This window comes from Watersipora subatra, chromosome 10 (assembly GCF_963576615.1).
Source record: "Watersipora subatra chromosome 10, tzWatSuba1.1, whole genome shotgun sequence".
NCBI classification, from domain to species: domain Eukaryota; kingdom Metazoa; phylum Bryozoa; class Gymnolaemata; order Cheilostomatida; family Watersiporidae; genus Watersipora; species Watersipora subatra.
In genome coordinates, this window is record NC_088717.1 from 58,138,718 (window position 1) to 58,152,495 (window position 13,778).

Genomic DNA, 13,778 nt, shown 5'->3' on the forward strand with positions numbered 1-13,778 from the left:
TATTGGGTTACTGGTAGAAGTTTCCAACTGGTGTCATGTCTGATATCATGGGCTATCACTAGTGTTACACGCTACGAAGTTTTGTCGTATTTTTCATCTTCATAGCATGTAAATGGTTCAAAACGTCGAATCTTTAAATCTTTGAAGCGATTCGAACCTCCGTTTCAAGGGGGGTATTTTTGAAAACATCGTAACAGCAACGAAGTACTGCGTATCATGTAAACATCAATATTCGTATTATTAAACAAATCTTTGCGATTAGAGGTTGGATTTTCATAGTTTTCATTAGTGACGTCCTCACAACATCTCTGTTTTAATGCATGTGTTTTAACAATATTTTCTTCAAAATAAAAAAATATTAATTTCGAAATTTAAAGAAAGATTTCTTACACGCTTTGACATTGACGTTTGACATTAGACGTATTTTAGGAGTGCCAGTCACGATATAAATTATCCGCCCGTTGTAGATAAAAGCGCAACAGACTAGTGTAGAATACGCGGAGTTGTCCGACAATTTCTTCGTAGCGCGTAAACTCATCAGCTACGAATAATTGCGAGTGGTGCGACCACTCCTGCGTATCATGTAAATTCGACCTCTTCATTCCTACGATCAAAACCGCAACTTCGAAGCTCAAAAATTCGCAGCATATAACACTATTGTATGTAAAGCCTTCCAAAAAGCACAAAATGCCACAAAATGACACAGCTCCGTGCAATAAAAGAATACCAACTCTGAAGAGAGCCAGTTCGGTTCGTTTACGCAAGTGATTCACCTAAACACCACTTGCCCATTAGAACATTTTCTGCTCATTGCTAAGCTCAGACCATCCAGCAAGCCGGGATGGTCAGCATAGGTTGTCCTCTATCTGTCCAACAAAGATACTGTCTAACCCAGATATCTTTTTAACCCAGATACCTGTCCAGCCCAGATACCTGTTTAACCCTAATACTTGTCTAGCCCTAAAACCATCTTTACCATAATGCCTAACCCTAATACCTTAGACATAGACTTAACTTTACTACAGTAAAACACCTTCCTACAGTAAAACACCTTCCTACAGTGAAACACCTTCCTACAGTAAAACACCTTCCTACAGTAAAACACCTAAGTCCTGACAGCGCAGAGCCTGTAATCAGATGCCTGTCAATTAAAAACGCTTATTATGCATAGTAATGAGCAACACTGATGATGACACTTCCTCTCCTCGTTTCCTAGCTAAGATGGCTAGCGTAGAGTTTGCTATACTCAGATACGCTAGTAAACAACTACAGCTGTCACGATGCCAACTGTGAGAAAAATTTAACATTCTGTTAATTAAGTACACAGTAAATTGCCTCAACCGACCACCTAGTCAGCCTGTCGAGGGCAGCGGAGTGAGTCAGTTAAAATATCGAGCATGCAGTGCACTACAGAATAATTCGATATCAGTAGAAATACACTGCTGTCAGCATTTTTTAAATACTCCATCGATCGACTAAAGGTTAGAGACTTAGAAAATTTCTTAACTGAAAACATGAGGTACCAATTGAAATGGTAAAACATATTCTTTAAGGGAGATCAGAGCCTATTGGCATCATTATAGATAAGCCTCACTAACAGCTTGAACCAAAAGCATTGCAGCTTGATGTCAAGAAAGGGTGGGCATAATCTCAGAATAGTCGCCTCAAAAAAACTTAAAAGTGACTTATATCGTTGCTTTTTAGGTACTGCCTAACCACATGTATGGTGGAAAGACTTCCCAGAATGCTGTGCGCAGTGCCTACAAGCCAATACTCAATTAGCCAGCATATTTACACAGCAAACAAAGCTGACACAAGGCTATTGTTGAAACTGATACAGTAATGTGATCGGGAGGCTGCTCCATTCATAGCCCCGTTATTCATCTGGGTGGCAGGGCTGATTCAAAGATTTAATGGACCCATATTAGCCTCTATCCAGTACATTGTTGTGTCTTGTTTTGTCATTGCCACAGTTTATTTTATAAACACACAATAAATCACTCCTTTACCAGAAGACTCCTTGTCTCTTGTTTGTGGCACCTAAACACAAATTGATAAACTTCATGTCCCCACAATGACTTCAAGTATTGCATGCTCAAGTACCTGCATCTGTAGCCATTACTGGAAACTCATGCACTTTTGTAGATTCATAGTCTAGCTTTGAGGCGAGCGTTATAAGTCCTGTCTGATGGTTAATGGCAAACTGAGGAGGGGGCACAATTCCAGGAGCCCTAAGAGAGTATGTCACCGCAGAGCTGGATCCACAGTCGTTATCAGTGGCAGTTACCTAGAAAAATAGAATACACCGTAAAATCAGGAAAACCAGGTTTGATTCACCGGCTATAACCGGTTCCAGACTGGTGCACGAATTTACATCAAGCCCGCTGATTAGTATATGATGACTGGATTGCGTATAACAAGTGCGCGTCTAAAGTTCATCTAAGGGCAGCATTTCTCCGCTGACCTATCTGCTGCGTAAGCTTCATGCCACTCAAAGTTCAATAAGTTAAGTTTTATTACAACTATTTAAATTCTAATCATGGTTAGAAATAGAATCAGTATTGAGATGCGAGATGTCAGCGAGATGGCAGCAGATCAAGGCCAACGCATCAGTAGATAGATGCATTTGAACTCTTGTATTTCTAGAGGCAGCGGCTATGATCCTAGCTGAACCCTGAGAACAACTGTGTAGCAAGCAAATCACAAAGTAAAAAGTGGGCGACCAACAATTGAGCCTGACGAAAAAGATACAAAATACCTATATTATACCTCGTTAGAACTTTTAACTCACTGCCTAGTTTTGAAGAGTTATTGGTGTTTAACTTGATTTAATACGTGCTGTTTTTCAAAATTACGAAAGTTCTCAAGCACGCTTTGTATTTCTACTGAAGTGTATTGAGAATGCAAGGAATTATTTAGAATTGAGAAAGAATTGCAAATGTCTAGTGAGCGCGGATCTAACAGATGGATGAGGAAGCGAAGTAAGGTATTTTCTACTCATTAAAGTAAATTAGCTGCTAACGACGTGGGAGTGAGGCTTTGCGTGACTGTCTATCTCCAGTCTAACATGCACCTCTAGTACAATCTCATAACATCTGCTAATAGCTGCAACAGTTGGTGCTGCCATTTGTCTAGACTACTAGTCTTCACCACTCGCTGTCAGAGGCACCAGAACCGCAGACAGTTAGAAACATAACTGCTAGAGATGGGTTGCTCAGAGCATCAAATTCAATTATTTTGAGGGAGCAGACATTGCAGCATATTGATCAACCGATATAGGCTGTGTTCTCATGATATTTTATCCTTATGTTATCATAGGTCTACAAGGTATGCTAATATGTGTATATATGAACAAGCTCTCCGGCTTACATACATAAATACAAACCTTAATGCATACGTGTATCTAATTATGTAGATATGATAACTCCTATCATTAGAACAACAAGATACAACATGGACTGATTCGCAGTCAATATAATTCAGGTGACTTATAATAGCCTGCGATATTGAGAAAGGTAAATATACTCCATGTTTCTATAACGCAGCCAATATAATTCAGGTGACTTATAATAGCCTGCGATATTGAGAAAGGTAAATATACTCCATGTTTCTATAACGCAGTCAATATAATTCAGGTGACTTATAATAGCCTGCGATATTGAGAAAGGTAAATATAGACTGTGTTTCCATAACGCAGTCAATATAATTCAGGTGACTTATAATAGCCTGCGATATTGAGAAAGGTAAATATAGACTGTGTTTCTATAACGCAGTCAATATAATTCAGGTGACTTATAATAGCCTGCGATATTGAGAAAGGTAAATATAGACTGTGTTTCTATAACGCAGTCAATATAATTCAGGTGACTTATAATAGCCTGCGATATTGAGAAAGGTAAATATAGACTGTGTTTCTATAACGCAGTCAATATAATTCAGGTGACTTATAATAGCCTGCGATATTGAAAAAGGTAAATATAGACTGTGTTTCTATAACGCAGTCAATATAATTCAGGTGACTTATAATAGCCTGCGATATTGAGAAAGGTAAATATAGACTGTGTTTTTATAACGCAGTCAATCCACATGTTCGCATCATCAACAAGAAGGAAATGACAACTCCCAGCAAGTCAATCGAGCTTTGTTACTCACAAATCTTTATCGAACGATTCAAGCGAACGGGGAAACGGCACTTGCGAGTGACGCATAAGAAAATGCCACACAAGCTGTTCAATTTTAAACACTTTTCACACTTTAGTCATTCCTATTTCGATTTGATAAGACGAGAGTGTGCGACTATGACATCAGATGTAGAACTCCGTTCTCTTTTTTAACAAAGAGCCCGTGTTAATCCGCAACATTTGTATGTCCATTGAAACACTTATCTCAACGAGCGCACAACTCCAAATCCGCACAATGGAAACGAAGTGATAGAGACACGGATATACTGTTGCGAGATGACCTGTTTTAGGACCAACCAGCCACTCAGAGTATTATGGATAAAAAAACCTCGTCATCCATGAGCAAGTCGAAGGCTCACTCATCTGGATATATAAATCTCTGTGTTTGTCATTTTGCCTTTTTGTTAAACTCTGTGTTCAGTTTTAACAATTAAATTCTAACAATAAAAAATCTGCACGGCACTGGATTTGATCTTGAGACCTCCAGATCTAGAGGCGGCGAACTTAATCATTAAAATGCATGGAAGACAATGGATTCATTGGGCAAATAGTCATTACATTGGTTAAGATACTCTTAAAGCGTTTGTTTGGGTTAATAACTAGCACTGTTGACTATTATGAGTAACGATTTTTAAGCTGGCCCAAAATGCAGGTATTGTTTTAGTAAAGACTCTAGTAAAGACCTAGCTTTCCAGGTAAGTTACTAAAATTTATTAGGTAATTATTCTATTACCAGTGCAATGCCAATTCGGCCAGTATAACTACAAATTCAAGATTCGCTCTTTATAATGTTTTATCAGCATTCAACATAATTTTCACCTTCAAAGTAAATATGAAACTTGAAAAAACTGAATCAACTTGAGAGCTGAGTATACAAAATCATGGGTAGCACAAAGTAGTGATGGCAGTTGGAATAAAATTGAATAACTCAGTGCAAACCAACTCATAATATAAGTTGAACACTTGCACATATTGATATGAATTATGCTGTCAAAACTGGTCTCGAAATATTACAGACTTTACTCAATTTAGTAGGGTTCAGAATCGCACAGTGTGTAACAAACTGAAGATACAGCAATACAACAAGATCACCTGACTCTTTATTTGTGTACAAAAGTCAGTCTGAAGCATACCAACAAGCAAACTGAGACAGAAAATTACTAATTTTATGCATAAATCCTGTTATTCACTTATAGCAGTCCATGTAAGAGTGCTTATCCGAGATCTGGTGTATGAGTGAAAAAGATTATCTCATGTAAAAACATTTTATGCCATTTACATGGCTACTTTGAAATTTAATTGTGGCTCTCGCGATGGATGGATACCATAATTTCTAGTTTACACACTTCCCAGCATCTTTAGCAAAGAAAGCGCTAATAGTCTCTGCTTTATAACAGCACTCCTCACATTTATTGTTTTAACACTTTGCTCTGAGTTCCTCGCCTGACCAAGCTATCAGCAGGAGATGACAAACGGGTCTTCGTGAGACCTGCTGAGACATGCCTCCTAGTTGAAAACTAAGTGACTACCACCGATGATTTTGGATAAACAGATATAATATGCAATTCACCTACTAACAGAGGACCGACTCCCTCTGTACTACATGAGCTGTGAGAGCGGAAGCCTGGCAATATGGCTTGAAGAGCATTCTGTGGGAGCTTGTAAAATACGAAACCAATTGCATGACAAATAAATATTTAGATTAAAGCATTTTGTATTAATTGCTACAAGCTTGAATTGCCTAATTCAAGGTAATGACTCCAGCCATTTCAAAGGATTCTATTGATGGAGAGCTTTCAACGATTACAAAACTCTGTAATCAACTTTTCAATGCTAAAGTTGCCCATAGCCTTTTACAATTGAGCAGTTGGCGTGGGGAATGACAAAGAGCCGCTCTATTTGTCTTCATGATAAAACAACAGGACATACTCTGTATCCAACCATTCATTATGTTTGGGAGCTTACAAGGCTTTGGAGTTGACCACACATAATAGAGAAAAAGGATTAGATCAGGCAATGATTTTCTTACCCGGAATAGTTCTTTAGACAATCGAACAAAATATTCTCAAGTGAAACAATCAAACGAGCCGCTTTTGTGAACTCTGTTAGTAGATGTATAAATGCAGTCAGAATAGTTAGATAGCAGAGTGCCAGACAACCTGAACCGAGGAAATCATGTTACATAAAGTGGCTGACAATATACTAGACACAAAAGAGGCTTTCAACTATGCAGACACTGACTTCAAATGCAAGGATAATCTTCCAAAAGAATACGGTGATCTGAGGAGGTATAGACATTCTCACGAGCGCATTTCTCTCATTCCTCACTAGCCCTTAGTCATATTGCAGACATAGCCCTAGCACCTATCGGACCCAACAGTCGCTGAGAAATACCTGCCCGTCATAATCCTATAATCAATTCTACAATTCTACAACAAAATAGTATCGCATGCATACATTACTTGCTATGACATGAAGGTAAGATGGACATACAATAGTGACAACCCATCAGAAAGAAGACAGGCAGTAGCAGGTGTGAGCAGTGTGAGTCAGTTTACGATTGAAATAAGATGATGCTAGCCAGAGTCATCCGCTACGGCCTCACGAGAGACATTGAAATCTGCACAAGCCAAAGGGTGTCCGTTGGGTGAGACATAAAAGACTACATAACAAAAGAATGTCGTGGAGACTACATGAAAGGGTGTGAGGTATCCCAAAGGGGCAGCGACAGTTAGGATTAATTATCAGATGAGCGCAAGCTTCATTTTGGTCTTCTGGGAGGCCTGTCCACAACCAAGACGATTCATGAGATACAGCGAGTGGCCTAATAGAAAAGCAAAAAATCTAGGTCGGCAAAACAAAAGTAATAAAACATCATTGCGTGAGGAATTGTCACTTCTTATCTGTTGCATAATGAGTTTAGGTTTGTTAACATGAGCGAAATCATTCTGCACCCATTGAAATGCTTCCACAGATCGCTAAAATGCTAATCCAAAGTGTAATAAGCAAGAGACCCAGCAACTCATAGTAAACCGTATTACAACACCCAAATCTCAAGTACCAGACACCATAACACCATCGCTTATAAAGTACAGAGAAGATACTACAAGTTGGAATTCAAAACTGAACTGCCAAAATTTTAGCTAAGCATGTGATCTTAATATTGAACATTTTACAAGTACAGTGGACACCAGCCATACGACATTAACTTGTTCTGGTATTGGGATCAGAAGGCTAAAATGTCGAATAAAAGGGTATAGGAACCAATAGTAATTATCTTATGCAAACACCTCTGGTAAAAATCCTCAAAATTTTATATACGTACTGTACATATTAAAAATTAGTAACAAAATAATATGTTAACCTTTTAACTATAATTACCTGCAGTAACTTTAGTATATCTAGTGGTTATGATCTGCAATAAAATGTAACATTACTAAGTACAAGTTATTTTTTACTTCTCCCTTTAACATCATTATCAATCTTAGGACCCGTGATTAATAAATTAATGCCATATAGTTATATATAATGAATTCAAGCTTATAGTAAGTATTATAATAAACAATAAAATGCAAAATAAATTTGATATTGTTTCACTCACGCAACATCAAACATTACGAAACGCGAAGAATGCCGAACTGGAACTGAGAGAAAGAGAGAGCATCCTATTTTTTTCAGGCATCGTGGAAAAGATTTTGGCGAATAGCATATCGACATCTTCATGACTCCGACATATGAAGCTCACCGACCGGATTTTGAGAGACATTTTGTTGATGTCGTAGGGCGAGGAAATGCCGTAACTAGGACCCGGAAAAACTTTGTGTACCACATCGTGTGGCGAAAAAACTATAAGACATCGTAACTCGGGGCTTGGCTCTATATAAATAATGATCACCAGTTGATTATGTTCTATCTGTAGCACACCGTGAAGCTAAAAATAGTCTCGCCTCGTTGCAACTGAGAGACAAAACAAGAAAAAACACTGAAAGCAAATTAATGTCCAAATTTTGAAAGTTGATTTATAAAAGAAGCTAATCATATTTGGGTGCAAGAGAAATAGTCCTAAAAGCTCTTATTATCGTGATTTAAATTATTCCGATGCCATAGCCTAACAGCCCTACTCGAGTTGGGAAATTAATCCACAAAAGGAATTGAGACAGCGGGTCCCATCAATGCGCTGAAGATTGTTCAATTGAGACACATGAACAGGTGCGTTGATAACAGTACCATTATACATTCATGTGTGCAATCACATCGTCTGTACAATTTAATTAATTCTCACTGAATGGAAACCCAAAATGACTTGGCATGAGAACTGTTACAAGAGTTCAAATCAACCATGTCACCTTTTTAGGTTTGCAGCGTGTTTCGACATTCAAACGTTTGGTTTAAGGCCTGGCTACGCACGGCAACAGAATGCATCGTCAACGCGTCGTGCGGATATTTGCTGTGACTACACAAACCAACATCACTAAATGATGCGTCATGTTGACAAATAAGTAAGTGAATAAGAGCTGGCCTCAGTCATGTGACCTCAGTCATGTGACCTCAGTCATGTGAAGGCTGAGACATCTTTACTAGATGTATGTTACTGAAGTATCGTCAAGATATTTGTACCGTAACAGGTATTTGCATTTCTATATTTTGCTGAAAGACAAAACGATACACTTAATCATAAAAACAAAAAATACTTCAAGATCATAACATAAGCTATAGAAAAAGATTTTAAAGAACAGGATTATCAAAGAAATATCCAAAATGTTTCGTAAACCGTTCCAATTTATACTAGTAGCTTTTGTATACATGCTACAAGAGAGAATATCTGTGTCCGCATGTTAATAGGAGCTTGTGTGAAGCCTTGTTTGTTGTCATCCTCATTTTAACTACCGTAAGTCCTTATGCTCAAGCCGCGCGGCTTGTCGTTGGGCGCGGCTTCTGGTTCAAGATCATAGGCCGCGGCTAAAACCAAGGTTTTAAAACTTACGTGGGGCTCAGGGCGGCTTCTCGATAAATGGTGTGTCTGCTCAGTTTTGCGCTATAACCATAGAACTGCAGTCATTATACACTTTTATGTACGGGGTTTTTGCGACCTACTCGTTTATTTTCAAGGTCATATTCATGGAATACTTCAGACTAAAGAAGAATTTATCGCTCATGTTTAACTCACCACAGTCATAGGTTATTAACACCTTTTCATTCTTGACCGGCATATTTCCATAAACGTGAAGCCCTCTAACAGCGGATTAAAAATCTAGCTGAGATATGGCAAGTAAGTTCTTGATGCAAGGGTTTGAAAATTTTAATTCAAACTTGGAAGTAAAAGAAAATTTTTTTCACGTGTACTGCTGTAGCCTGTTTTTTATTCAAGAGGACGGGGGTATAACGAAACCCGCCTCAACACTCTCGCTCCCGAAGGGGGTCAAAGACGACAAAACTTCAGTCATTAGCCGCGGTCTGTGGGCAAATGCGGCTTGTTGGAGGATTATTTTTTCTTTCATGAGTCATCTGTTTTTGAGCACAAGCCGCGCGGCTTGAGTATGAGGACTTACAGTAATCTTGGAGCATGCGTTGGAAATGAATAAAATTGAAGGGAGCATAATTATCAACTACTTCAGCCAACTACAAGTGAATCAGTTTTATCTCTACCTAACGTGAGCAACAAGTTCATTTTGGAAACGATGCATCGCCAACGCGTTGGCCACGCAAACGATGCATTTCGTCGGTGTGTGCTGCCAGGCCTTTAGACTGTAAATGGCTAACCCTGCGTGCAGGATCTCGCGTGTAGACTTAGGCCAACCGCATCCTTTGAAATGAAATCACAGCGATTAATAGTGTGAAAGAAACGAAAACCTGTCCCTGTCAAAATATCTGGGAGAATATTCGATAGTGCAGGATCATTCAGAGGCCAGCACTGCGAGTGCGTAGACTAGGACAGGGGCCTAGCAATCGACTGACAGGGTTTCACCCAAGACGAGATTCCCTGTTGAGGTGGAGAACTAAATGAGGGATTAGGAAAGGAATTTGCATAGAGAGGATCAATAAATCTCAGCGGCACTAAGTGCCTCTCAGCATTCTTGCATCGTACCTGTTGGAGACCAGGAGATGCTATCCGCAGCAAATCTTTTCGCGACTGGGTGATTTCCAGGGAGTTCTAAACACCCTGTCGATAAAAACTGAATAGCATATCAGAAGTTGGCTCGTAGCAAGCTCTAGTCTTACCTAATGAACGCACTCTACACTCGTGGCACATGTTGACCTCACAAGGAATGCAAGATAACCGATTAAAACTGTAAACAGAAGTCGATCCTGCACACACGCCTGATCATGCTATAAGAGCAAATTCAGCATGAGGAAACCAAAATAGACCTAAAGGCTGGTTAACATTATATCGCCGCATGTCGGCGTTGATGCCACAATACTTCGGTGATCATCGATGATAACAATGTTCACACTGTCATAAACACACGGCGTTGTTTGCTTCCGTTTCCACCTTTCATTTTCACTTTTCCCGAAGTAACCTTTTCTTTGCCATGCGCTTGAATTAAATAGTAGTCCCGCAGCGACTATCAAAACAGAAATATATAGATAAAACTATCCGCAACAGCGAATCAGCAACCCCAAAATGGTGCACATTGTACAGGTGGGCGTCGATGCACGACAAACTATCAGCAAAGTTTGACAGCTGCGAACTTTACAATGTTCGCGACATTTTTTAAATTCTCCCTTTAACATCATTATCAACCTTCCGACCCATGACTAACGAATTAATGTCACCGTCAAACGTTGGGAAAGCTGGACAGCTACAAACTTTCCCAATGTGTCCGCGTTGCTTCATCGACACCATGGATTCACGGTGCACATAATCAACGATGAACTCTGAAAGGACAACAGCTACATAATGTGAACTAGCCTTTAGCTATAGACCTTCATTGAGGAACACCTTGTTAAATAGTTTCATGATTGTTTGCTTCCTCTCATAACTTGTTGGCCATAAAGCTGTGTGAATCATGTCTAGACCGGTGTGAAGGTTTGGCAAATTTATTATTGACATAATTTATGGTTTTCCTAGTGCCACACGCTCAACAGTGTGCTAGTAAGTTTGCACGGATTACACATCAACTCCTTATTGACATAAAATTAATATTTAACTAATCAGCTGAATGAATACATCTGCAACTTTTTACTAACCCGCGTTGCAGCAGATACGTGATGTAGATCGGTATCAAAATACTAACAACAACTCAAAATAAACAAATGCTATGCCATTCTCATAGAAGCATATATGATTGGCTTTTAAAACCTGACACAGGAGAACCTAAAAAAATTTTGACAAGGCAAAATTTAATTAGATTTCATAGTGTCTTTATATGTAAAAATGTGTTGGCATATCCTTATATCTTTTATGAAAATGCAGATGTCAACCACAGCAATATAGCGCATTGACACGTTAAAATTTTTTTAGCATTCCTGTATCTTTTTAGTATTTTGAACAGGCCAGTGCCTACAGTAGGCTATAGCAAGTCAGCCAAACACTAAACACGCCTCCAGTTCAGCACAAAATAACCAACCATGTGTGATTATTTAAGTTGTTTTCCGCTGTAAATGGTATGAAGCATCGGGAGTCTATAAATCTTAGGGTACATGTAGTACTATTCTCCTTGACCCTTACTACGAGCGAGCGGACTATGTTGGACCAGCTACATAAAAATCCGTCTGGCACATGGCAACACTGGTGATGTCACTACAGTCAAATTTAATGATAATTTGAGGTACATAGAGTATGATGTAAGTAACCAGAGTGGAACAGAAGTAGAAGAAAAAGAATACCTGAACAACATCGGTGCCGACATCGTCACTCTCAGATTTTAAGACGGAGTAGAAGCTGTGCTCGAAGACAGGCTCATTATCATTGGAGTCTCGGATGTTCACTGTGACAAGTACAGGGGGTGACGATCTACTGGGGGTGCCCTGATCCGTAGCCCTGATGTAGAACCTAGAGCAAAGCATAGCCAATCAGCACGTACGATGCATCTGCATATAAAAACAAAATTGTCATGTAACTGTGAAATACTCAACTAGGCGCGAAATTACTGAGTTGGTGGTGCAGAAGTCTTAAACATGAATTTACACAAATGTTTAGTAGGTTTTATCACAAAGTATCAATATTTTTATTTCATTTGCGATTGTTTTTGATGCTTGAGGTGATCTGATTGCCAGCAAGTTTCAAGATTAAAATCGACAAACCCTGATAACGGTTAAAACGTTCAGAAAAAAATATGTGTCTTTTTTATGAATCATGTCACTAGTTGTTATCGTCGCGATAATTGATATCAGCTTTTGCATCTAAATTGCAATCTCTATTCTGTCAGTCTCTTTGCAACTATGGACGTCATAATCGCACTTTCACTTGATCTGAGTCTTTTAGCCGCAACAAAGTTTTATCGATTTTAATCTTAAAACATCCTGGCAATCAGATCACCCCAAACATTTTAAAATTTTAAAAATAATGCCAATTGAAATTTTATTCCAGTATCGCCTGCTAATGTTTTTAACAAATTCTTTCCCCATGGAAGAGTTGCAAGATTTTATGATAGATCATTGTCAAGATACCCGTTTAAAAAGTAAAAATCAATTAAAGTTGAAAAAGTGTTTGTCTTCTAAGGGACAGAGATCGATATTTTTTAGTGCAATGAAATTATATAATAAATTTTTGAGTGATTGTGCGGGCTCTGCTCCGGGTCAGCTGAAGGCGAAGTTGGTAGAGCGCCTGTGGGCGTCCTGGGACTGTCCTTCCTGACTCTGGTGCTCCGGAGTGTGCGCTTATCGCTGATTCTGTTTCTTTTCCTACTGCTTGCTGGGGCTGCCTTGACTCTAGCCTCTGGCTATCTGGCATGTCCTATTGCTACTCTGTGTATTTTTTTACTCATATTGTCATGTTATTATTACGCAATAAAAATCAAATCAAATCAAATCAAAATCGAAAACAGTCGCAAATGATAGAAAAATACCGATACTTTCTGATAAACTTCATGAAAGTTTTGTGCAAGTTTATCTTTAAGGCGCTACATACTACTACGTACTACTACATACTACCACAACTAAACCATTCACTACTTTAGAGGTGTAGTCGACGTCCAACGCAAAAAATGTATGAATTAAACCACCATACCCGAAAGCAGCAATAGGCCTACCAGATAAAAGAAAGCCTCACCTTGGACTGGACCCTGCCTCACAGACAATGTTGTCTTGAGCGGTCACCACCATGCCAGATGTATTGTGTACACTGAACCAGTCCGAATTGCCTCCTTGGAACGGTTCAAGACTATAGGTGATTTGACCATTCTCACCAATGTCTCTATCACTAAAACATGGAAGAAAAATTAAGGGCTACAGAAGGATTGTTGGACTCTACTACCTCTGGAGTTTCTTTAGGAACTGCGTCTAATCTCCAAGAGTCTTGATTGTGATTCAGTTGTCAGTTCAACATAGAACCTTCCGGAACTTGGGTAGAACTAGCTAAGTATGGTAGAACTAACCAAGTCAAAACCAGAGAGAATGAATTTAAAGAATGGTTAGTGCGAAGGTCACGCACCAACT

General features: G+C 39.0%; 1 protein-coding gene across 1 annotated transcript in view; it reads right to left on the reverse strand.

The window, feature by feature from the left end:
- The window catches only part of LOC137407266 (protein dachsous-like), a 66,512-nt gene that overhangs the window by 29,502 nt on the left and 23,232 nt on the right, over positions 1-13,778 (reverse strand). Inside the window, exons 11-13 of the mRNA XM_068093873.1 lie at positions 13,393-13,542; positions 12,009-12,174; positions 2,104-2,287 (exon numbers count right to left, since the gene is read on the reverse strand). Of these exons, the coding sequence (XP_067949974.1) occupies positions 2,104-2,287; positions 12,009-12,174; positions 13,393-13,542 (500 nt within the window). The remainder of the gene's footprint in view (positions 1-2,103; positions 2,288-12,008; positions 12,175-13,392; positions 13,543-13,778) is intronic.